General features: G+C 39.5%; 2 protein-coding genes across 13 annotated transcripts in view; one reads left to right on the plus strand and one right to left on the minus strand.

The window, feature by feature from the left end:
- The window catches only part of SMC2 (structural maintenance of chromosomes 2), a 32861-nt gene extending 16741 nt beyond the window's left edge, over positions 1-16120 (plus strand). For all 7 annotated transcript variants that reach the window (XM_078852953.1, XM_073345611.2, XM_073345609.1 and 4 more), the window contains 13 exons: positions 838-976; positions 1510-1629; positions 2115-2319; positions 4236-4371; positions 6014-6138; positions 6923-7116; positions 7472-7615; positions 7941-8135; positions 8613-8813; positions 9599-9715; positions 12558-12718; positions 13726-13873; positions 15134-16120. In XM_078852953.1, the coding sequence (XP_078709079.1) occupies positions 838-976; positions 1510-1629; positions 2115-2319; positions 4236-4371; positions 6014-6138; positions 6923-7116; positions 7472-7615; positions 7941-8135; positions 8613-8813; positions 9599-9715; positions 12558-12718; positions 13726-13873; positions 15134-15322 (2074 nt within the window). In that variant the 3' untranslated portion in view covers positions 15323-16120. The remainder of the gene's footprint in view (positions 1-837; positions 977-1509; positions 1630-2114; positions 2320-4235; positions 4372-6013; positions 6139-6922; positions 7117-7471; positions 7616-7940; positions 8136-8612; positions 8814-9598; positions 9716-12557; positions 12719-13725; positions 13874-15133) is intronic.
- Positions 16121-20340: 4220 nt separating this feature from the next.
- ECPAS (Ecm29 proteasome adaptor and scaffold) overlaps positions 20341-23926 on the minus strand; it is an 89854-nt gene continuing 86268 nt past the window's right edge. For all 6 annotated transcript variants that reach the window (XM_073345601.2, XM_073345606.2, XM_073345603.2 and 3 more), the window contains one exon: positions 20341-23243. In XM_073345601.2, coding sequence (XP_073201702.1) covers positions 23104-23243 — 140 coding nt within the window. In that variant the 3' untranslated portion in view covers positions 20341-23103. The remainder of the gene's footprint in view (positions 23244-23926) is intronic.

Genomic DNA, 23926 nt, shown 5'->3' on the forward strand with positions numbered 1-23926 from the left:
ATTTATTAAATGCTTGCAAATGTTAATGTTACCTGCTAATTTCTGATGATATAGCATCAAAACGATTAGTTATCCTTTTCCCATAGCAATATTGTAGCAGCTAATTACTGATCAGTTTTATACTGTCACTGTTGAGAAATGCAGTTTTCTTTAAATATCCGTAGGTATTAGTATTTTCAGTTAGAGAAACTTGCTGTATCTTTTTGTCTAAAGTTTGCTATGATCCATTATTATATTATTAAATTTTGTATGTGTGCCTCTTTAAATAGTACCTTTGACAAGTTCATTCAAATCTAAAAGTCTAGTTATAACATGTAAATGATAAAAATTCAATAACTTCTTACATTCAAGAAAAAAATAATTTCATGAACTTCATCATCTCCCCAAACCTCTTTCATGTAACTATATAAAAAACTACTTTAATGAAAGATTTATACCTCGTACCTAATGAATAGACTTGCTTCATGTAACTTTAATTTAACGCCAAACTATGCCCGTAAATTAGAAATATTAGTAATGCTCCCAAATTTCGTTAGTTTATTAATAAAGTCAGTTCTGCATAACTGTTTGTAGTGCCAAGTTTTATGAACAACTTGAGGCAATGTTGAAGGCAGGATTCTTCTATTTATTCCACAGCTGACAGTTTACTTGGAAAACCTTATTTGTTTGTTATGAAGTTTTAAAATAATTTTAGCTGTCTGTGGCTTCAGAATATTATATCTCTGTACATTGTGGAATTTTTATATTAATATATGTGGGTTCAGCGTTTGTCATAAGTTGTTTTCATCGTAGCATATAAATTATGTTTCTTATCATATAGTTTTAATTTATTTTAAGGGATCCAGAAAAAAATTGGAACCCAACCCATATCAAAGGGCTTGTTGCCTCTCTAATCACCGTGAAAGAGATCTCCACAGCAACAGCTCTAGAAGTGGTAGCTGGGGGAAAACTCTATAACATTGTGGTGGACACAGAGGTATGTTTCTTAACATATAACTTTTGAGTACATCCCTTTGGCTGTATTCAACCCTGTGATTTAGTCATGCAACTTCTATGGACACTCCTGAGAGATGTGTAGTTAAAACTTTGTGCATTAAGGCCCAGATTTTCAAAAGCAATTAGTGACTTGGGGTCTCAACTTCAGACACTTTAAAAGGGTGCAGGTTTTCAGAAAGTGCTGAGCACCTGAACTCTGAAAATCAGGCCCCTTTAAGGTATCTCCAGTTGGTCCCCACCCCCAAATTTGAGGCCCATCAAATCCCTAGTCACCACTAAAAATCTTGGCCCATACCAATAGGATATCCTTCAGCAGATACCTTAGCAAGTAGTGAATTTACCTTTAGTGAGTATGAATTAATATAGGTCAATGGAGTTATGCGTCCTTAGGCCAAATGTTAAACTCTCCAGTATGTGTATCATTCCTGTAAGAAATTTTTTTAGTTGTCTTAGTTTTCACAATTTGACATGTGTTTTGATACCCTTATGTAAAAATGTTTTTCTAAATTTTAGGTGGTTGGTAAAAAACTGCTAGAAAAAGGTGAACTGAAGCGTCGATACACCATAATTCCACTAAATAAAATTTCATCACAGTGTATTAGGCAAGAAACCGTGATGGCAGCAAAACGCTTGGTATGTCTTTAGATACATTATTTCGCTGTGTATGTTTTTCTTTATTTTATTTTGTTTACTTAAAATTGACATGCTTTGTTAGCTAAAGGTTACCATTCTGCAAAAGCACAATGGGCTGAGTGGGAGTGGGGCAAAGAACTGAGCTGACTCTTAGATAGAGGAAGGAGAAACTGAGCAGAACAATAAAGTTTTGTGTTGCTAGTCACAAAGAAGGGAGAGAACCAAATAATGTCTGGGAGAGATGCATTGCTGAACTCATTTGATTGTGTTGCCTGTTAGTACTCTGACTGTAGAAGGGGAGAGATTGAGTCAGGGTTTTTACCTACAGTCAATAGTTCAAAGACACTTGCTGCTGATGTATTAGTACATGGTATTGAGGAATTCTAATATGTTACAAAACCTTTATAAGGGGAGCAAGAAACTGGATTTAAAAACTCTTTATCTAATTCTTGTGGAACACTAATACCATTTCCTTTGACTGTTAGGTTGGTGCTGATAATGTGCATTTGGCCCTCTCTCTGATTGGATATGAATCTGAACTGCAGAAGGCAATGGAATATGTCTTTGGAACAACACTGGTCTGTGATAACATGAATAATGCCAAGAAAGTGACTTTTGACAAAACTATAATGAAAAGAACTGTCACTCTTGGAGGAGATACCTTTGACCCTCAGGGGACTCTGAGTGGAGGTAATCATTATTTTTTTCCCCTACAATATCATCTCTGCTGACTATTGTACTGCTTTAGATGTTTTAACAAATGCCAACAGTAAAATTGTATTTAGAACCTTACACTGGATAACTTTGAAATCTATTTGACTGAAGATGTATTCTACTTAAAGTTAAATCCCAGTTAGTCCCTGGCCATTCAAAGAATTCTGCAAGACATAACTGAAAATACTGGAACAAAACTATTTGCCTTATTTAAATTATTTTAATTAAAAGTTATGACTGTATTGTGTTCCCTGTGCACGTGAAATGTGCTGGATAATCTGTTTACAAATGTAACAGACAAATATCAGTCTGATGATCGCGGAGTTCCAATCCAGGAAAAATAAACCAGCTTTTGTTTGCTACCAAAACAACATATGTCATAAGGTTTAACCAGGAGGGGGAGTCCATCTAACAGGGAAAAAAATATCTTCAATTAAGTATTTCAGTTAAACCCACAAATGTATTAATTACATAATTAAATAATCCAGTAAGACTGGTACAGTACCTCCTCACTTAATGTCATTCCGGTTAACGTTTGTTCATTGTTATGTTGCTGATCAATTAGGGAACATGCTCGTTTAAAGTTGTGCAATGTTCCCTTATAACGTTGTTTGGCAGCCGCCTGCTTTGTCCACTGCTTGCAGGAAGAGCAGCCCATTGCAGCTAGCTGGTGGGGGCTTGGAACCAGGGTGGGCCAGCAGTCCCCCTTATCAGCTCCCCTAAGTTCCCTGTGCAGCAGCCGCCCAGCAGGCTATCAATTGCTGGGCAGTTCAAGTGTCCCTCCCCACACTCATGTGCTGCTCCTGCCCTCTGCCTTGGAGCTGCTCCCTGGAGCCTCCTGCTTGCTGTGCCGGGGAAGGGGGGGGGAAGAGGGGTACTGATGTAAGGGTGTCCCCCTGTTCCTGCCCTCCATCTCCACAGAGCAGGGGGACACAGGACAGGGCTCAGGACTGTGGGAGCTTGCTGGCAGCAGCTGCTGTCTCAACTTGTTGATCTACTGAAAAAGGCAGTACTTAGAGTGGAGTCAACATACTTAAAGGGACAATGCATGTCTCGCTCGCGCTCGCTCGCTCTCTCACACACGCGCATGCTACATGTCTCTCTCTCACACTCGCACACGGTGTGTGTGTCTGTCTTTCGCACACATGCACACACCCCCCCCCGCACTTTGGAAAGTGGAGGGAGTGGTGCACCCCAGTGGGATAGTGTGGGTTCATCAGCGTGGGTTCAGTTTCCGCAGGGAATGTTTGCTGCCACTGCCATGCATCTATTGTGTCTCCTCCCTCCATTTGTGCTGCCTTGTAGAGTGTGAGGCTACATTAACAACAATGTATTAACCCTTAAGGGGTCAGCTGAGTGCTAGTTCATCATTTAGCAGCAAGGCATTCCCTGGGAAATATCCCACGCTCTGACTTCACCACCGCAACTAAGCTTCACAATCATCATTGCTGTGTACAGTATTAAATTGTTTGTTTAAAACTTACACTGTGTGTTTTATATATAGTAGCATTTTTCAGGAACATAACTACAATGTTAAGTGAGGAGTTACTGTACCCTACTTTTGCCCAACTTGTTAAACAATAGCATAAAAAGTTGGATTGAGTTCCATTGAGAGTTTCCAGTCCAGTAATACTAGATTCCAGTAATACTTCTATTCCAGGAAATCTAGAAAAATAGTTGTAGATAAACATGCTTTAGTTCCAGAGTCAGAAAATAGTCTCTGACTGTGTGAGAACTATTATATGTTAAATCTTTGGTTTTCTTAGAAACTCTAGTTTTGTTCTCTCATGTCTGCTGTCTCTCATGCCCAATTTTTAAACGCATCCTTTAGTTTAAGAAATTAATGGTAGGCAATCAATAATCTCAGCTTTCTGTTTTCTTTCACTAATCAGGTGCACGCTCACAGTCTACACCTGTTTTGTCCAAGCTTCTGGAAATGAAAGATATTCAAGAAAAATTAAAAACAAAGGAGTCTGAGCTAGACACAGTAGAAAAGGAGCTGGCAAGCTTAAAGAACATTGCTGAAAAGTAAGGGTTACAATATAGATGCTTGTATAAGTTCTTTTTCTCTTTTATTTATATTTATATAATACTGTAGGAGCACAGAGGATCAGATCAGGTTTTGTATGAAAGCCAGAATAGTGTGGCCACTTCACTACACAATTTCATGGGGAGGCAAGGAGATTTCTGGACAGCATCTGCAGGAAAATAGTAGCAATAAAAGCTTATATTGTTGCTATGCTTGGGAAAATAGCATTTTAGTACACACTGGTGCTTTCCTGAAAACTGTATTCAGTTTTCTGCTTTTCCTATTCACTGAAGTGCCAAATGATTTTCCTGTGGTCCTATTCTGTAACTCCTATCCAGAATTTCAGCTTCTAGAGAATAAAATCAGAGTAGGTGAGAGTTATAAAAACACTGAAATTACAACAGTATCCCCCCAAATATTTGCTATTTGGGAATTTAAATTAGATCTTACTTAGAAAATATTTCTGTGTGAATTTCAGTTAAAAATAATTGTGGAATCTTTCTTTTTATTTAAAGGTCTTCTATGAAATATACGTAGGCAAATAAGAGTCCTTAAAAATAAAGTACACTTTGCACATGTTGTACTTATTTTTCAAACCCCGTTTCAACCATTTTAATTTTTCCCAAAACACAAATAAACTGAGCAAACCAGATTCAAACTTAGTTTTTAATGTTTCTATGTCACTTTCATCTAGAATTTGCTCTTGTACAGCTAAAAAGATTTAGTTGTCATTTAGATATCTTCATTTATTTGCTTTTTGATAAATAGTGCAGTTGCTGCATGCCCACTAAGAGGAGTCCGTTTAATTAAGCCACTGATAAGTAGCTCTAGTAAGGTTTATGTTCTTATTAATGTGTTTGCACAAACATTTTCCATTTATCTGAAAATCCTAGTTATCCACAGCCATAGTGTGTCCCCAACATAGCCTTTGGATAATCAGACATTCATATACATGAGCATGCTATTGTAAGTTTCAATTTCATGCCAGTCCCCAAGGCTGGAAGAGAGAAAAGAAGGAGCGGGGAAGTTGCTGCAAAAGACAGGAGCCTCATGGGAAGTGCTCAAGCAGCACTAGGCACTCTCAGCCCCCAGCTCTACAACCACCAGTACAAATAGCACGGGCTATGCTTAGCTCCTTCCCCTGGGGCTCTTAGTGCCAAGAAGCACTCAAGCAGCACCAAGGAGACCCCTGCCCTCTGCAGCTGCTCCTTTCCTTCCCTGTTTCCTCCATCCTCAGGAACTGGCATCACTGCAGTATGAAAATATGAAACTCCAGTTTAAAATAGCACTTGCATTTATCCGAGTGTCCAGTTATCCAAATGTTTTGGATGTCCCCCAGGCCATTCAGATAAAAGGAATTCTACCATAATTGGTGAAACTATACAGGATTTATCATTGCAGATGTGTAAATGTTCGTCATATTATCCTAAAGGATATGGCATGAGGTTTGAAGGCAGAAACTCCCAATTCATGGCTGATCCTCAGCCTCAATTCTCCTCATTGTAAAATGGAAATATAAATACTTGTCAATTTATCTCATGTATAGCTCGAAAATATAAAGCTCTATGTACCCTACATAAGTGGTATGCCTGTAATTTATCACGCGAACACATCTGATTATGTCTACTATAATCTGCTAAGATATCGCCAACTGAAGCAGCAGTGGGAGATGAAATCAGAAGAAGCAGAGCTATTGCAAACCAAACTTCAGCAAAGTGCCTATCACAAACAGCAAGAGGAGCTGGACACCCTTAAGAAAACCATTGGTGAGATGGCAAGTTGCTGAAAATGTGAAGGACATTATTTGGCTATTCATAGTGGAATCCTTTTATTTGCTTTTGAGATTGTATAAAGCTAATAGCTTTTAGATGCCATTAAAAACCTGAAACTTGTTTTGTAGGAATTTTTGTTTAACAAATACAAAAGATGTTACAAATTAAAATAACAATAGACTGACTAAAATGAGGATACAGTTAAGGTTGCTAATTTTTTTGTATTTAGGATTTGCACTACACATAGTTTGAATCCTGAGAAATTATTTGAAAAATATTAGTTTTCACACAGATAAAGGAGATCTGGAAAGAAGGAATAGCAAAAGCATACGGGTTCAAGAGGAAGAAATAGGCAGATGTAGTGGGAGTGTCTCAAACACTGTCAGGAATGAAGGAATTGATAGGATACCAAAGATTGGTAGACTACCATTCAGTGAATGAATTTGTTCATCTTGTGGTATGTAAAATGTATAATTTATCTGGCATATAAAGGGAGAGCTTATTTATTTTGTTTAACTTAATGAACGAATTTCAATCTTGCTTTATCCTCCCATATATTTTATTTGTGCTGTTAGTATTTGGGCAACATTTACACTGACCCATGAACAAGGGAACACTGAAATTGCTGATCTCATCACTTAGTAAAAATTCTTATTAGCCCTTTTTTTGTACTAAGCCTTTGTTAAAATTGATTTGACACCTAAATTATAAGTTTGTGTGTAGAAGTTTCGTTGGGCTGGAAGAACTCTCAGCTTCAATACTATACTTTTCGATTCAGAGGAAAGTGAAGAGACACTAAAGAAAACCAAGGAAATCCAAAAGAAGGCAGAAGAAAAATATAAAGTGCTGGAGAACAAAATTAAAAATGCCGAAGTGGAGCGTGAGAGAGAATTGGAAGCTGCCCAGCAGAAGCTAGATGGTGCCAAAAAAAGGGCCGATGCTTCCAGCAAAAAAATGAAAGAAAAGCAGCAGGTAAAACAGCACTGTTGGTAGCAAGTTTAACCATCCTGAAAAATGGCCGCAGTGGAGCAGAAGTGAATGTGGAGGGTTATGATTCTCTTAAACCTTATTAGTTTCAGTACATGGATATTATTTTGTAGTCATTGACATGCATAGAAATTGGTGATACATGATTTGTTCTAGAATCATAAATATGCTCCATCCTCCCTTTGTGCGGCTGTCTGATTATAATGATATTCTAGTTGTGGTTGTGGCGCCCTTGACTTTCAACCTTTCTTCTGCAGCCTTTACTCAGAAGCAAGCTGAATATTAAATCTTTCTATTCAAGTGTAGTCCTTAATATGTCTTCAACATGTCCTCTGTTTAGGAAGTTGAAGCTTTAGTTCTGGAATTAGAAGAGCTAAAGCGAGAACAGGCCTCCTATAAACAACAGATTGAGGCTGTGAATGAAGCTATCAAATCCTACCAGGATCAGATTGATGCTATGGCATCTGAGGTGTCCAAGACAAAGGTAGGTCTGGCAAAACCGGAGGTACTTTCGATACCAAAGACAACTTGGTTCTGATATTTTTCCATCTGTGTGTAGCTGGGAAGGAAGACTATTAAACCTCATACTATAGATTATTCAATTTGATATGGATTTTTCCTCCCACCACACAGGAAGTTCATAGCCTATAGGACCTTTCTGCAGCCTTTTTATCCTTTGACTGAATTTCACCCTCAAAGAATTTCTGTATTTTCCCCTTTTTTCCTTCTAGTCATTTTCCTTGATTCATAATAAAGGTATAATATACATTGCTTAAAAAAGAGAAGTGATTGTCTCCTTTGTTTTCCAGGCATCTGTAAAGAAAGCTCAGGAGGAGCTGGCTAAGCAAAAGGAAGTAATCACAGCTCAGGATAAAGAAATTAAAGACAAATCTGCAGAGGCTGTAAAATATAGAGAACAAAATAATGAATCACAGCTTAAGGTTAAAGAGCTAGAACATAACATAAACAAACACAAGCGAGAAACTACTGATGCTGCTGCCAAGGTATCCCAGAACTCTACCCGTCTTTGCCTCCGTAACCAGAGGTGGTTATTTCAGTCACCATGGGCCACGAAATATTCTCCTTTAACTAATAAGCATTGTTATACTGGTACATCCTGAACTCTGAGAAACATCTCAGAGGAGGGAAAAGTCACAAGTGTTTATCCATACATTGTCCCATAGGCAAACAGAGCATGTCAGTATGGGAGACCACCAATGAAGCAGATGTCATATCTGTCGGACAAACCAAGTACCTATTAAAGAAGGTTGACTTGGAGACACAGTGGCAGAGCATTGAGAACTTTCCTCATGTTTTGACCTTCCTGACTTTTCTTCAGCACTTGATACAAGCCAGTGTTCTTTTGATGCTCAATAAAGCTGCATTTTGCATACTGAGGTTTAATGTTGTAGAACAACTTAGGATGCTGATATTTTTCATGTAAATGCTCTCAACATGTGTACGTTTGTGCATGTTTCCAGGTGGCTAAACTGTTGAAAGACTATGAGTGGATAGCTTCAGAGAAACAACTTTTTGGCCAGCCTAACACAGCGTATGATTTTAAAACTAACAATCCTAAAGAAGCAGGCCAGAGGCTGCAGAAACTACAGGAAAAAAAAGAGAAGTTGGGAAGAAATGTCAATATGAGAGCTATGAACATGCTTTCAGAGGCAGAAGAAAGGGTAAAGATTTCTTGCTTTAACCTCAAGAGTCTGGACAATTTGTGGCATATCTCTTTGTTTAGGGGCAGTGTAATTTCTATCACCTGCACAGTACTATTCAATGCCCCACAGAAGTAAAGTGGTTTGCTTAAGCTTTACACATTGTCTAATTCAGAAGTCAATAGCATGACCCATTTTATTTATTCTTGGATGCTAATATATTTTTAACTGACTGTGCATCAGCAATTGATATTCAGGAAAATCCTGACTTTCAGTGACAAAAGGTTAGTTTCCTTCTAAAAAGTTCCATTCTAAGTCTGAGTATATCAGTCCAGCATTACTATGTCTACTGCAATGCTTGATTGAGTATTAAATCCAAATGAAAACCTTGCCAAAAATATGGGCTGTAGTCCATGGTGTTTCAGGAAGAATTGGCCAGTTGACATTTTAGTATCACTATAGTTGGCTAGGGTTGGTGCATTTTTCGCAGTTAGGAGAAATTATCCTTTTGTACCAATTAATAGGTAAAAATGACAATGACCCACTATTCACATGAGGGAGAGAAGTGTCCCTCAGGGTTTAGTTTCACCCTTTTGTTAATTGTTGTAGCAAATTTCTAGAATATATTTTAGAATAAATTACTGAAAGCCTTGATTCTGCAAGAAGTTATACACACATTCTTAAGTTTACTCTTTTAAGTAGGCCTATTCACATGCTTAAAGTTAAGCATCTGAGTATTTACAGGATTACAGCCAAACATATCCAGTACAAAGTTAATTGAGACCAATTTTCTCTAATTGAACCAGTATAATGACTTAATGAAGAGAAAAAGAATTGTAGAGAATGACAAGTCTAAAATACTTGCAACTATTGAAGAGCTTGACCAAAAGAAAAATGAAGCTTTGAACATTGCCTGGCAAAAGGTACGTTATTTCAGATTTAGCTTTCACATTTAGAGTGTTTTTTTTCTAAACATGGAAGATGAACTTTATTCCTTTTTTTAGGGCTGTCAAGCGATTAAAAAAATTAATTGGGATTAATTGCACTGTTAAACAATAGTAGAATACCATTTATTTAAATATTTTTGGATGTTTTCTACATTTTCAAATATATTGATTTCAATTACAACACGGAGTACAAAGTGTACCATGCTCACTTTATATTTATTTTTTATATTTTTACAAGTATTTGCACTATAAAAAAACCAAAAGAAATAGTGTTTTTCAATTCACCTAAATACAAGTATCAGAGGGGTAGCCGCGTTAGTCTGTATCTGCAAAAACAACGAGGAGTCCGGTGGCACCTCCTCGTTGTTTTTGCTAATACAAATACTGTAGTGCAGTGTTTTTATCATGAAATTGAACTTTCAAATGTAGAATTATGTACAAAAAAACCTGCAGTCAAAAACAAAAAAATGCAAAATTTTAGAGCCTGCAAGTCCACTCAGTCCTACTTCTTGTTTGTCTGAGTGATTGGCTGAACAAGTGTGTTTACATTTGCAGGAGATAATGCTGCCCGCTTCTTGTTTACAATGTCACCTGAAAGTGAGAACAGGCGTTCTCATGGCACTATTGTAGCCGGCGTTGCAAGATATTTCGGTGCCCAATGCACTAAAGATTCGTATGTCCCTTCATGCTTCAACCACCATTCCAGGGGACATGCTGGTGACGGGTTCTTCTCGATAACAATCCAAAGCAGTGCAGACCCCGATGCATGTTAATTTTCATTATTTGAGTCAGATGCCAGCAGCAGAATGTTGATTTTCTTTTTTGGTGGTTTGGGTTCTGTAGTTTCTGCATCGGAGTGTTGCTCTTCTAATATTTCTGAAAGCATGCTCCACACCTCGTCCCTCTCAAATTTTGGAAGGCACTTCAGATTCTTAAACTGTGAGTCGAGTGCTGTAGCTATCTTTAGAAATCTCACATTGGTACCTTCTTTGTGTTTTGTCAAATCTGCTGTGAAAGTGTTCTTAAAATGAACAACATGTTCTGGGTCATCATCTGACACTGCTATAACACGACATATATGGCAGAATGTGAGTAAAACAGAGCAGGGGACATACAATTCTGCCCCATGGAGTTCAGTCACAAATGTAATTAACACATTTATTTTTTTAACAAGCGTCATCAGCTCAGATGCATGTCCTTTGTAATGGTGGTCAAAGCATGAAGGGGCATACGAATGTTTGGCATATCTGGCACGTAAATATCTTGCAGTGCTGGCTACAAAGGTGCCATGCAAATGCCAGTTCTCGCTTTCAGGTGACATTGTAAATAAGAAGCAGGCAGCATTATCTCCCGTCAATGTAAACAGACTTGTTTGTCTTAGTGAGTGGCTGAACAAGAAGTAGGACTGAGTGGACTTGTAGGCTCTGAAGTTTTACATTGTTTTGTTTTTGAGTGCAGTTATGTAACAAAAATAAATCTAAATTTGTAAGTTCCACTTTCACGGCAGAGAGATTACACCACAGTACCTGTATGAGGTGAATTGAAAAATACTATCTTTTGTTCATCATTTTTACAGTGCAAATATTTGTAAGCAAAAATAATATGTACTTTGATTTCAATTATGACACAGAATACAATATATGTGAAAATGTAGAAAAACATCCAAATATTTAATACATTTCAATTGGTATTCTATTGTTTGACAGTGTGATTAAAACTGCAATTAATCACGATTAATTTTTTTGAGTTAATCATGTGAGTTTACTGCAATTAATCGATAGCCCTAATTTTTTTGCATATGCAAGACACTTATGTCCATATAGACATAATTGTGCCCTTTCTTAGTACAAACCTCTATTGCCCACTTGCTAGATTTTTCAAATAAGCACCCTTTCACATAAGTACCTTTTTTGTGCTTTCTCCTGTGCTGCTTCTTGCACCTGAGTGTCTTAACCCCCATAAACATCCATTAAAAGTTACTTGTCCTTCAGATCTCTCCTTAAAACTCCTTTGCTGTGATGTCTACAGAAAACTTGACAACAGTTAGGTTGCTGGCCTACTATGATGCCAGTCAATATTGTGTTGGTTCCCTTGTACTCCTCCAATGGTCAGTCTGTTTATATCCATCTGTTGTCTCCTGGCTTCTGTTTATATTATAAACTTCCTGGGGTAGGGACCATCTTTTTGTTCTGTGTTTGTACAGTGCCCAGTACAGCAGGGTCTTGGTCATGACTGAGGGTCCTAGGTGCTACAATAATACAAATAAAAAAATTGAAAAGATTAAAAGTAAAACCAATTATTGCTTTTTTCCATTAATTTGTACTCTAAGGCATTGTCTGTTTACCTATGATCAGCAGAGCCGGGAGTGAGATCACAGCTTCAGGGGGGACTGTACGCGGACAGGAGTAAAGGGGCTGAGGCTGGGCACAGCTGGGGGCAGGGGCCGAAGCTGGGCCAGGAGCAGAGCTGGGTGACACTCCCACGTTGCCTCCTGTGGGGGCTAATCCTGGTCCCAGCTGCATCCCCCTCCAAAACAGTCCTTTGCGCCCCCTGGGGCGTGCCACTCAGTTTGGGGACCTCTGATCTAGACCGTGTTTCTGTCTTGAATTATGTAACAAAGAGAGGATTCTGTACAGTCTGTCTTCTCACCATCTAGCACATGCTAATCTTGTGTTGGACAGCCAATTCCATCAGGTTAAAAGAAACTGACTCAATGGGGCAGAAATGAAGTGTTTGTTTATAATATTAGTTTAAGTATACAGCAATAGTTCATAATTCAAAGGCCTTTAGAAAATATTTGTGGTGGTCTGATTTGTAGGTGAACAAAGACTTTGGTTCAATTTTCTCTACTCTTCTACCTGGGGCCAATGCTATGCTGGCAGCCCCTGAGGGGCAAACTGTCCTAGATGGTTTGGAATTCAAGGTTGCCTTAGGAAATACCTGGAAGGAAAATTTAACAGAACTTAGTGGAGGACAAAGGTTGGTGTGATTTTTTTTTTTTCTTATGCTTTTGTTTTCCTTTCCATCTTGCAGGGTGTCCTGATGATATAGGCCACACAGGTTTGGTCCTCTTTTTTCCCCAGAGGTAGAGGGTTTTGCTTTCCTTAAATAAAATATAGATGTATTTACCAATTCACATTTTAACATCCAGAGCATGTAACGTAAAGTGCTGAGCTAACCTTTATGTATCTACATAATGGAGACATTCAAGAACAAAGAGAAATTTAAATAATAGTACACTGCTTTTCACAGCTACTAAGATAAACTGTGCTCCTGCAGAGAAGTGGCATAAGTGAAATTAATTACAAGAGAGTTGCAATAACTGTAAAAATAATGGATAGTACTGAGGAATTGATAATACTATTCCCATGTTTGATTTGTAGTCTCTGGCTCCTAGATATAATGTGTTCCTCTCCTGGTTCAAAAGATGTACCACCATGGCACTGAAAGCTCTGTACCTCTCTAGCATATTAAAGTGGGGAGTAAGTTGCTGTGGAGAGAATACCATTCTCTGCCAGAAGCTAAGCAGTGTCTTTTAAAGGTAGATCTGGCAATTGGAGGACTAGGAGAATGTTGGTGGGAGCATGGTGAAGGAAGCAGAGGATCCTCTTGAGGGGAAGGGAGAGAATCATCCAGAATAGCTACTGGCTAACATAGCAACAATGTAGACCAATGAGAATGTAGCAAAACTCACAATTGGAAATGGGTAAAACAGCATGAACTTCAAAGTAACAATTCAACCAGTCAAATGTTGAAAGGTTATTTTATATCTTACATTAAGTTTTGGGCAGAAATCTGAGTTTCAGTATATCAAACCATGGTATTAGCTATCTGGCCTACCGCTCCAGAGCTTCTAGTATCTGTCTATGTTCACAGAATGTCCTTGCTGCAGCAAAACTGTGCTTTGATGGAGCAGCCAAAGTGGGGAGAGAATATTTTTTCCCCTGTAGCTTACACAGAATTAACTGTCTTTGGTCTGTTTTTAGATCTTTGGTGGCTTTGTCCCTGATCTTAGCCATGCTTCTCTTCAAACCTGCTCCAATTTACATCTTAGATGAAGTAGATGCAGCCCTTGATCTTTCTCACACACAGAACATTGGACAGATGCTTCGCACTCACTTCAGACATTCCCAGGTATGATCTTGCCAATAACAATATGTGGTAGTCTGTTTGTGTAGTTCATTGCTCTCCAAGATAGTGTGAGTATACAACTGGGAAGTGTAAGGTGCTTAGATATTCTGGATTCATGAGGCCTAAAACATGGAGGTCACAGTGATGATTCTGCAGACTGTGAAACACTTTTATGGAGTCCTGTTCTAGTCTTCCTCTCGCCTTCTAGTGTAAAACTCATTACTTTCCTCATGTTGTTTTTCTTTGTAACCAGTTGCTGTAACCAACAGAGCTGGTACATAGCAGCAAATGGGAAGGGTTCTGTCCGTGAATTAATCCATCTGTTAAGATAAGGTCCACACTTTTTTTTAAAGAGGTTTGAGGATTCCCACTTTAAAAGTATAGCTTCTCTTCTTCTATTTTGGGCCCTTATGAAGTGTGCCAGGAATCAGTGGAGAGAATCTTCATATCATTCCAACTTAGGCAGGAAAACGTATAGAGCTGGAGGAGTTTGTTCTGGTGATCCTGTGTGTTCATGTGGTCCATGAAGGGTTCTTTATAGGAAAACCACACACAATCTGAAACAGAATCAGTATGGGTTTTTGACATACCTCACCCCAACTCCCCAGTCTGGTCTCTGTCTTCCTCCTGTTGTTGAGACTAGATTCTCACCTGCACAGTTTGAGAGCTCTGAACATACTACTTGTAGTAGCTGTATCCGTGAAGTGTTTTTTGCCTAGGTCTAAGCAAAGTGCTGCTGTGAAACCCACCCATGCAAAGTGGGAAGGACTGAAGAAGAGAGAACTATCTTCTGGCTGTCACAAGGGAGAGTTAAGTGCCCTTCCCAACTACGAGGCAGGAGGCTCACCTCATATCTGTTGGTTACAGGTTGTTTGGTCATGGTTTGATCTGAAATGAAAGGGCCTTGTTCAGCATCAAGGACTTAATTTGGGGTGGCCTAATACATGGGGCTTACCTTATTTTTTTGCCCAGTCAATCCCAACCCTAGAACTGGCCTTATATCTTGTCTCTCTGTTTTGGGCAGGGGAGGTTTCTATTTTGCTATGGTTTCAGGTGACATTTTCAGAACATTCCTGGAGAACTACTGCTCAGGACAGTAGCTAATTAGCATAAATGGAGCAGTGTATCTAAACTGTTGCTTTTAGACTATTTCCATACCTATATGACTTTATGAAAGCTTTATCAATCTTAATTTTAAAATCTCTATTGTCCTTTTACATTCAGATATGGTGTCATGCTGTGGAAACTTTTTTCTTTCTTTAGTTCATTGTGGTATCATTGAAGGATGGGATGTTCAACAATGCAAATGTCCTCTACAAGACCAAGTTTGTAGATGGTGTATCCACCGTGGCACGATATACTCAGGCACAGAATGGAAGTAATGTATCTGCACAGCAAAAAGCTGACAAGGCAAAACAGAAGAATAGACCCAGACCCTATGTGGATGCTTGAAGAGCAAACTTCCACCTGCAGCACTTTCTGTTGGAATGTCCTGTGTTTCTTGTCTTTATGTTGAAGAGACTGGAAATGTCATCATAAAACACATTACTAAATGGCCAACTTAAAAAAAAAAACCCCAAAAAACCCTGAAGTGAGCATGAGGGAGTTGGTGAATACTCTGGCCAGTTTTATTTTATATATTCTCTAATTGTAATTCATATTGAAAATTCTCATTATTCTTGGTTTTCTAAAGAGAAATCTGGACTAAATATCCATTCACTTTTGTCTTTCCACTTGTTCATTGCTAGACACTTCCTCTGTTTTATCCTACGTACCTTCCTTTTTTGTTTCATACGTGAAATTCTAACTCTGTCCTCTACTCAGACAAAGCATTGCCATTGAACTGGCTGAAGCCGGGCTGACCATGAACAGTTGCTACTTCTGTATGTGTCCTACTCACAATTCAGTGTTTTCCTCCATTTTTAAAATCTGCTTTTTTCTTTCTATCATGATTCCTTAAAAACGAGAAGCAGGTCCTTGTAGTCTGACATCATGTAAATGTGTGTGTGAAATTTCAGTAAGGTAGGAGAATAGGGACTGCTTAATGGAGTTCTTAAATGTTGTATCAAAAAGCAATTGAAAATACTTGAGTGAAGCTTGATTGCTAAAGAATACAACATAAAAATGAAATGCTAATGTTTATACTGCTGACTTTTTAAAAAAGCAAAACGGGAAAGGTAACTTCTTATCCTTCTAAGCCATGACTTTCTTACAGTTGCTAAAATTGCCATGTTAATATTTTAATTTGTTTGTGTTGTTAATAAATGATTTTAGCTCAAACATGAAGCCTACCTTCACTTTTGGTTTCTCTTCTCACCTTGTAGGTAACCACTTAACGGAGTGGCATGTGACTATGATTGGGCAAGTTTTAAATAAGCTTGAACTATGTTACTCCGACTCATCTTGGGGTTAGTTATGTAGTTCATAAAATCAATGTCTAACGAGTTGACTTAAGCAAGAACAAAGGGAAAGATACTCTGCAGGAATCGTTTGATTCTGGATCAAACAATCTTGCTGACTTTCATCAGAATTCTTCGGATGGCAAACTACTGCTCAAAAGAGGTGTTCCCTCCATCAAAACTTACCTGGAGCTTTGCCAGGGAGGCATAAGACCTTATGCTCTAAGGTGCCACAAGTACTCCTGTTCTTTTTGTGGATACAGACTAACACGGCTGCTACTCTGAAATCTGGTTTTCTTCTAAGTCCCTTAAAGTTGTTTCTGGAGCTTTTTGTGTATAGATGCTGGATCTGGAAAGGAGATCAGTAGATATGTTCCCTTGCAGTGGACAAATTCTCTTGTTACCTCAGAAACAGAACAGTAAAAAACCAGATGCTTCATTGTATCAGTCCCAGCAGTGATTCCTTTTAATTGGATATGCTGTCAATGCATCTTCAACAGTGCAGTACCTAGCTGGAACAAGTTTTGAACTTTTTTCATTTGCTCTTCCTGAAATCCCAGTCCACCTCTTGTTGGGCCCTAATCTGGTTTTCCAATAGTTCCATTTTACTGATCATTGTAGTGTTTAGTGAGTGGAGTTTTAGAAATCCAGTGTGGCTCGGGTGGGGAAAAACAATGCAAGTCTGCCTGTGATTTGCTTCCTTGTCATAGTAGCTTTTTCAGCTCATAAGTGTGTCCTAATTGACTGTCTGGAACACCTGTGGGCAAAGGGTACTTCCAGCGGCCATTTGGCTGTGCGTTTACCAAGTTACTAATGGCACTTAGTCATCTCATATTATGACCTGAAAATGATCTGTTCCTCAATGAGTAGCTCCCAGTTACATGCATATAGAAAAGGACCCTCACCTGCATCTATTAGGCCTGTTTCTGGCCAGGTCAATGTGCACTAGCTCAGTTCTACAGCAGGGCCTCAATTTTTTTTTGTATGGTACAAACCATTGCTATCCTCATCTCCCTTAAACCAATCCTTCATTTGCCATAATACAGACTTTCTCCCACTCTTTAACGTTTTTGATGTTAGGTGCAGTGTGGAGGGTAACAAGTAAGGGATACACAGTTCTCACTGAAAGGAATGGTTTGTAATCCTTAAAGAGCTAGAACTAGAAGTTGATTGACATTGAACAAAGATCACCCCCATCTACTAGCATGGCAAAGGAAGCAGGTGATGCCTCATGGCTTGTATCATTGAAGACAATAACAAGTCCCCTGGAGCAAGTAATTCTGCACTAGCTGACACAGTAAAAAGACCTGTCATCTTGTTTCTTTGAAAGTTAGAAATCTGAGAACCAGCTACCAAGCAGCAATTTAGGTGCTGTGATACTTCACATTGCAACACCTAACGTTTTAGGTACCTAGGAAAGCATAGGAACAACACTGTGATAATGGACAAGGTTCCCTATACAGTGAACTGTGACAGAGAGGTGCCTTAGAATGCAGGGAGCTGCCACAGCTACCTCATGTGAGATGCGGTGTGCCCTAAATCAATCCAGGTTGCAGGAAGTTGTCTAGCTCTGTTTAGTGAGCCCCAACCCACCCTCTGAAATCAGCTCGATGAGGTGCTGCTGCTGTTGGCTTAAGTTTTAGCCCAGGGGTTAGAGCACTTGCTGGAGATGTGGAAGACCCAGGTTCAATTCCCCCTTCTCTGCCAAAGTGGGAGAAAGTATTTGAAGAGGTGGCTCTCTCACCTTACAGCAGCATGGGCCAACCCCTGAGCTATGGGGTTGTCGGATGTAGAGCTCCCTCACCCTCTCCTGTTGAAGCAGTGTCATTCTGGGTCCCTTTTTAAGATAGACTGAACTAAATACCAGTTCAGTTTGCCATGTTGGTTTGTCAAGCAGTATAGCCCTTTAGAACTTGTCACACACAAACTGTATGGTACTGTAATGAGTGATATAATTACTAGGGCTGTCAAGCAATTTAAAAAAATTTATTGCAATTAAGTGATTAAATCATGATTAATTGCACTATTAAACAATAATAGAATACAATTTATTAAAATTTGATGTTTTCTACGTTTTCAAATATTGATTTCAATTAAACACAACACAAAGTGTAATCAAAAAATAAAGTGAGCACTGTAAATGTATTTACTGTAAAAAAAACAAGATAGTTAAAATACTGTAGTGCAATCTCTTTATTGTGAAAGTTGAACTTGAAAATGTAGAATTATGTACAAAAACCCCTGCATTTAAAAATAATACAATGTAAAATTTTATAGCCTGCAAGTCCAATCAGTCCTACTTCTTGTTCAGTCAGTCACTCAGACAAACAAGTTTGATCACATTTGCAGGAGATTAATGCTGCCTGCTTCTTGTTTACAGTGTCACCTGAAAGTGAGAACAGACATTCACATGGCCCTGTTATAGCCGGCATCGCAAGATATTTATGTGCCAGATGCACTAAAGATTCATATGTCCCTTGATGCTTCAACCACTGTTCCAGGAGACATGCGCCCATGCTGATAATGATCCAAAGCAGAGCATGTTCATTTTCATTATCCGAGTCATGCCACAAGCAGAAGGTTGATTTTCCTTTTTGGTGGTTCAGATTCTGTAGTTTCCACATCCGAGTGTTTATCTTTTAAGATTCCCAAAAGCATGCGCCACACCTCATCCCTCTCTGATTTTGGAAGGCGCTTCAGATTATTAAACTGTGAGTCAAGTGCTGTTGCTATCTTTAGAAATCTCACACTGCTACCCTCTTTGTGTTTTGTCAACTCTGCAGTGAAAGTGTTCTTAAAATGAACATGTGGTAGGTCATCATCCAGGACTGCTAAAACAGGAAATATATGGCAGAGTGTGGGAAATATATGTCAGAGCAGGGGACATACAATTTTCCCCCAAGGAGTTCAGTCAGAAATTCAATTCACACATTTTTTTTTAAATGAGTGTCATCAGCATGGAAGCATGTTGGGGGCCTATGACTGTTTAGCATCTCTGGCATGTAAATACCTTGCAAATGCTAGCTACAAACGTGCCATGCAAATACCTGGTCTAATGTTCAGGTGACATTGTAAACAAGAAGCCGGCAGCATTATCTCCAGTCAATGTATTTGTCTCAGCAAGTGGCTGAACATGAAGTAGGACTGAGTGGACTTGTAGGCTCTGAAGTTTTACATTGTTTTGTTTTTGAGTGCAGTTATGTAACAAAAAAAATCTACATTTGTAAGTTGCACTTTCACGATAAAGAGATTGTACCACAGTACCTGTATGAGGTGAATAGAAAAATACTATTTCTTATTTTTACTGTGCAAATATTTATAAGCAAAAATAATACATGCTGATTTTAGTTACAACACAGAATACAATACATATGAAAATGTAGACCATCCAACATATTTAATAAATTTCAGTCAGTAGTCTTATTTAACTGCAAGGGTGATTAATCAGGATTCATTTTTTTTTGAGTAATCGTGAGTTAACTGTGATTGACAGCCCTAATCATTACTGCAACACCACACTTAGTGCGCATGTAGGTATTGATATAGCTTATTTGTACAAGGTGCAGTTGTGTGTGCAGTGCACTTTATTTCAGAAGAAAAAAAAACCCCAACATGGCCTTAGTGAACTCTTGCTATTCCTTATGGTTTCTGCCCTTTACCAAAGCTTGGGCAGTGAGCTGCCCAGCATTGTACACTGGGAGGGTTTCCTGTGCACTTTGGTGGCTTTGATAAATAGCTCAAAAGGTGAGACTTTTGAACACTGCTTATTATGTAACTTTCAGCCTCACAGCCCAGTCCTGCCTTTGCTGACATTCATGCAACCCTGCTGACCCCAGCAGGCCAGAAATGGCCATCAGTGAGGTCTATACGAACTGGCAGTAACCCAGAGCGAGAGGGTAGCTGAAGGATGAGACAGGGGCTTGAACTGCTCCGTTGGGTTGGGGACAGAGCGAGGACACCAGTCATATATGACTCGTGCATAACATTAATGCCAGCTTTGAAGGTTGGAAAGTGCTGGATAGTTGAAATTTTGACACAGCAAGAGGGAAAAAATTACCAGTTGCTTCCAAGAACAGGTCATGCACCTTTATTTAATGTTACCTTTTTGGTAAGTGGGAGGGTTTTCTTTCAATCAGTCCATTTACATACGTCAACATCCAAGTACCGATCGCACTGAATTCGATGGAGACCTTGCAACATTAGAAAACTTTTCTTAATATACATCCGTTTAAGCAAGAGCTTGCAGGTTAGAACGAGCACTAGTGTCAGACTTGCCCAGCTCACTCTTGTATACAAAGCAGCATTTCAGCAGCACAAGAAATGCCCACCTTGGGCAAAGTACAGTGCGGTTTACACAGTGCAATCACTTTCAGAGGAAAAACTCCAGGAAGGCCACATCTGTTTGTTCTTTTTTCCTGTCAAGTTTATAAATGAAAAGGGGGGGGGGGGTGGAAATCAGGCCTCAGACCTTGGTTTAAATTCATTATCAACTTCTGTGCAGGTAGGTTCTGTATATAGGCACATGCTTTAGAAGAATTCTGAATCTGTACTTTTGATCATTAAAAACATATTGCTTTGTGAGTCAGAGATTCGAATACTCCATCTCCAGCTCCCCCATAATCCTGGCCCCAGCCGTCAATAGAATTTCTAGAACCTGTTCTTCTATGAACTATGCACCCCTAGCAGAATATGGCAGCTAGCCCAGTTACTCTATCTATAGCTACATAACAATCTTAGGTAACTTCCTCACAATACACATGTCCCTGCTGAAATCGAGAGATTGGGAGTGCTTGGTTTACCGTAACCGTCTGTTGCTTTGAACTATATGAAAAAGAATAAGTCAGACAAACACCGGTGACGGCAAAGCAACAAGGGGAATTCTCATTCCTACACCAATAAGCTCTTGTGAAAAGATTTCATGGAAGGCCAGTTGTTTAAATGGTACCATCTTATGCAAGTGATTTGCCCAATAAGCTTTTAAAATTTACAGATGTGCTCGGTAATCCAAACAATGTAAACAAACAGCAGCTCCCTGCCGCTAAGTCATAGATCAAACATTTTAGCACCAGCTGCGAGGGACTGCCTAACGTGTGCTAAGGTGCAGTAGCACTGGCTGAGGTCTCAGATACAGAAGTGCCGTAAGAGGCTTCCCCCACCGTTGGCTGAAATTTTCTGATCCGAGGAGTATGGACTGCACTGCCCCTTCCCCTAGGTACCACGTCAGACGATTCAGCTAATACAGTAGCAAAACCATTGAACGTGAATTAGCACAGACCTGAGGGAAAGGCAGGTACTGAACGCTCAATCCTGACTGTGCCAGCAACCCGGAGCAATGACTGTTGGCAAGGTTCTTTGCAAGATTCTCTCCCCCTGTAGGTTAAGTCAGAAAGGGATGGGAAGGAGTCCTTAAGAAAACAACAAGACTTTCTCTGCTGAAATCCATGGCTGTGAGGTTGCCAACACTCATGATTTTATTTCATAATCACCACCGCGGTGCCCTACCCACGCTAAGGTTACAGGGGTCATTTTACATTTCTAAAGCCTGTCGTCACAGCATCCAGGTTTCCGCCTTTTGTCTGAGAAGAGAAAGAGCGGGGACAGGGTAGCGTGGCCATTTAATCAAATAGAATTTTTACTCCATGGTAATGCAGATATGGTCTTTCTTATTAAGTGCAAATTAAAAGTATTTTCTAGAAACCAGTGTGAGCTGGCGACTGATAGATTATTCAGTTTGTTACAAACATTGAAAAGTCTACATTGTTACAGCTTTCCAAAGCAAGAACAGAGTTACAAACATAAAAAAAACAAAACAAAAAAAAAAAACTACTACTATAAAAATTTCCATCATGGCAAACTGAACACTCTGGAAAAACATTTTCTAGAAAAAGTTTCGGGGTGGGGAGAGTGTCATTTTTTGCTGCAGTTAAGGAGTGTCATGCAAAACAACTTTGAGAAGAGCAGTGTCCCCTACCTGTCCTGTCTTATAGATCCAAACCACCTCAGCCCCAGACAGTTCATTAAAGTGCTCTTTCACGTGCATACTTTTGGAGAAAATCATTGTTGTTTAAAATGTGGGAAGCAGGGATCCATTAGCTCTGAAGGGGGGCATGGATTTGCTAAATCCACTCTGAAGTCAGAGATGGAGGAAATAAGTCAACAATATTCTGCCTTTCACATTTCACAAAGGGTGGGAGCATGTGCCAGGGAGGACCAGATTGGGCTAGCCGTGAGATGGGAGTTCTGGGATGAAATTTTGCCCCCAGTGAAGTCAATGGGGGTTCAACCCTTGTTAATGGAGGCGGGGGTTCAACCCTTGTTAATACAAATATTAGTTGCTCCCGATCTCCTGGAGAGACTTAAAGAATCACTATTTGGGCACCAAGTATTAAGCCTCCACATGCAAGGTACGGTGAAAAGAAAATAAGCGTTTAAACTTTCTAGAGCTGTTGGTTCTTCAGCCACCTTCAACAATTTTTTACAGGGGTATTTGGGATCCAGAGTAAATTAAGTTACATCCTTTGCCTATTTTAAGAATCAGATGCTTCTTGCCCTTAATACTTCTTTTAGGTTACACACCTATAAGTCTTTTAGGGCACATCATTAGAGGTATTTACTGATCCAACTATTTTTTTCCGCAACTTAAAAGTTGTTTACTAACCAGCTGCTTAAAACAGTAAAAATACAGTTAATGGGGAACAGAATTTAAGGCATTTTTTTATTTTGGCCAAGGAATGATGCATGCTACAGATTAATCTGCATTTCCCCACTTGGTTTTCAGATCACACTGCACTTGTTTTTGTTTTACATGGCACTTTGCTGTTGGTGTTTTACAATTTAGTCAAGGTTTTCAAGTGTTTTCTTCAAAAAAGATGCTTTCTCTTGCAGCTCAGGTCTGCTGTCCAATACCATGGTAGTAAGGGAGCCAATGAGGAGCTCTCTGCTTTCCAGCGGCAGGCTGTCCCATTGTTTAGACTCTGTGTGGATAAAAGGAGACAAGCAGCTGCATTTTCAAATGAATACCCGAATGATGCAAAGTAACTAGGCCCCCGGACATCATAAAACAGGAACCGCTTCGAGTTCTACGCATGATCCAAATCGCTATTCAGGGAGGAGATCCTGCAGGATTATCAACCACATGGGGAAAGTTCAGCCTGCCTTACACAGATGCAAGTCCCACGGACTTCAACAGGAGCTGTGCCCACCAAGGCCTGGCTAAATGTGGTTCACAGGGCTCAGCATGAGGGAAAGAAAGGCTTGGGGGGCATTTCCTTCTCACTTCATGGTTGCTCCAGGTGTACCACGGAGAAGCCAGAAGAGCAGCAGGAAAAAGGAATACACAGCCCTCTTCCACTAAAGGAGACACATGGAGCTAGAGCAGGAACGTAAAGGCTCAAAAGGAGAAAGTTCACTAAATAAAGAGCAACTGCAGCCATGTAGGACGCTTGAAGGAACACACCTGTTTAGGCCTTAAAGGGGATGGAACCCCAAACTGAGAGGCTAAATTCAGCACAGGTGTTACAAGAAGAGGAGAAGCACTTCCTGCAAGCAAAGCCTCCTCCAGCCCTCCAGGGGGCAGGCAGCATTTCTACCAATGCCAGCCATGGAGCCAGAGCCAGGGCCAGAGCACAATGCAAAATCTGACACCTTGAGTCTGAGA

This window comes from Lepidochelys kempii, chromosome 5, assembly GCF_965140285.1.
Source record: "Lepidochelys kempii isolate rLepKem1 chromosome 5, rLepKem1.hap1, whole genome shotgun sequence".
Taxonomy (NCBI): domain Eukaryota; kingdom Metazoa; phylum Chordata; order Testudines; family Cheloniidae; genus Lepidochelys; species Lepidochelys kempii.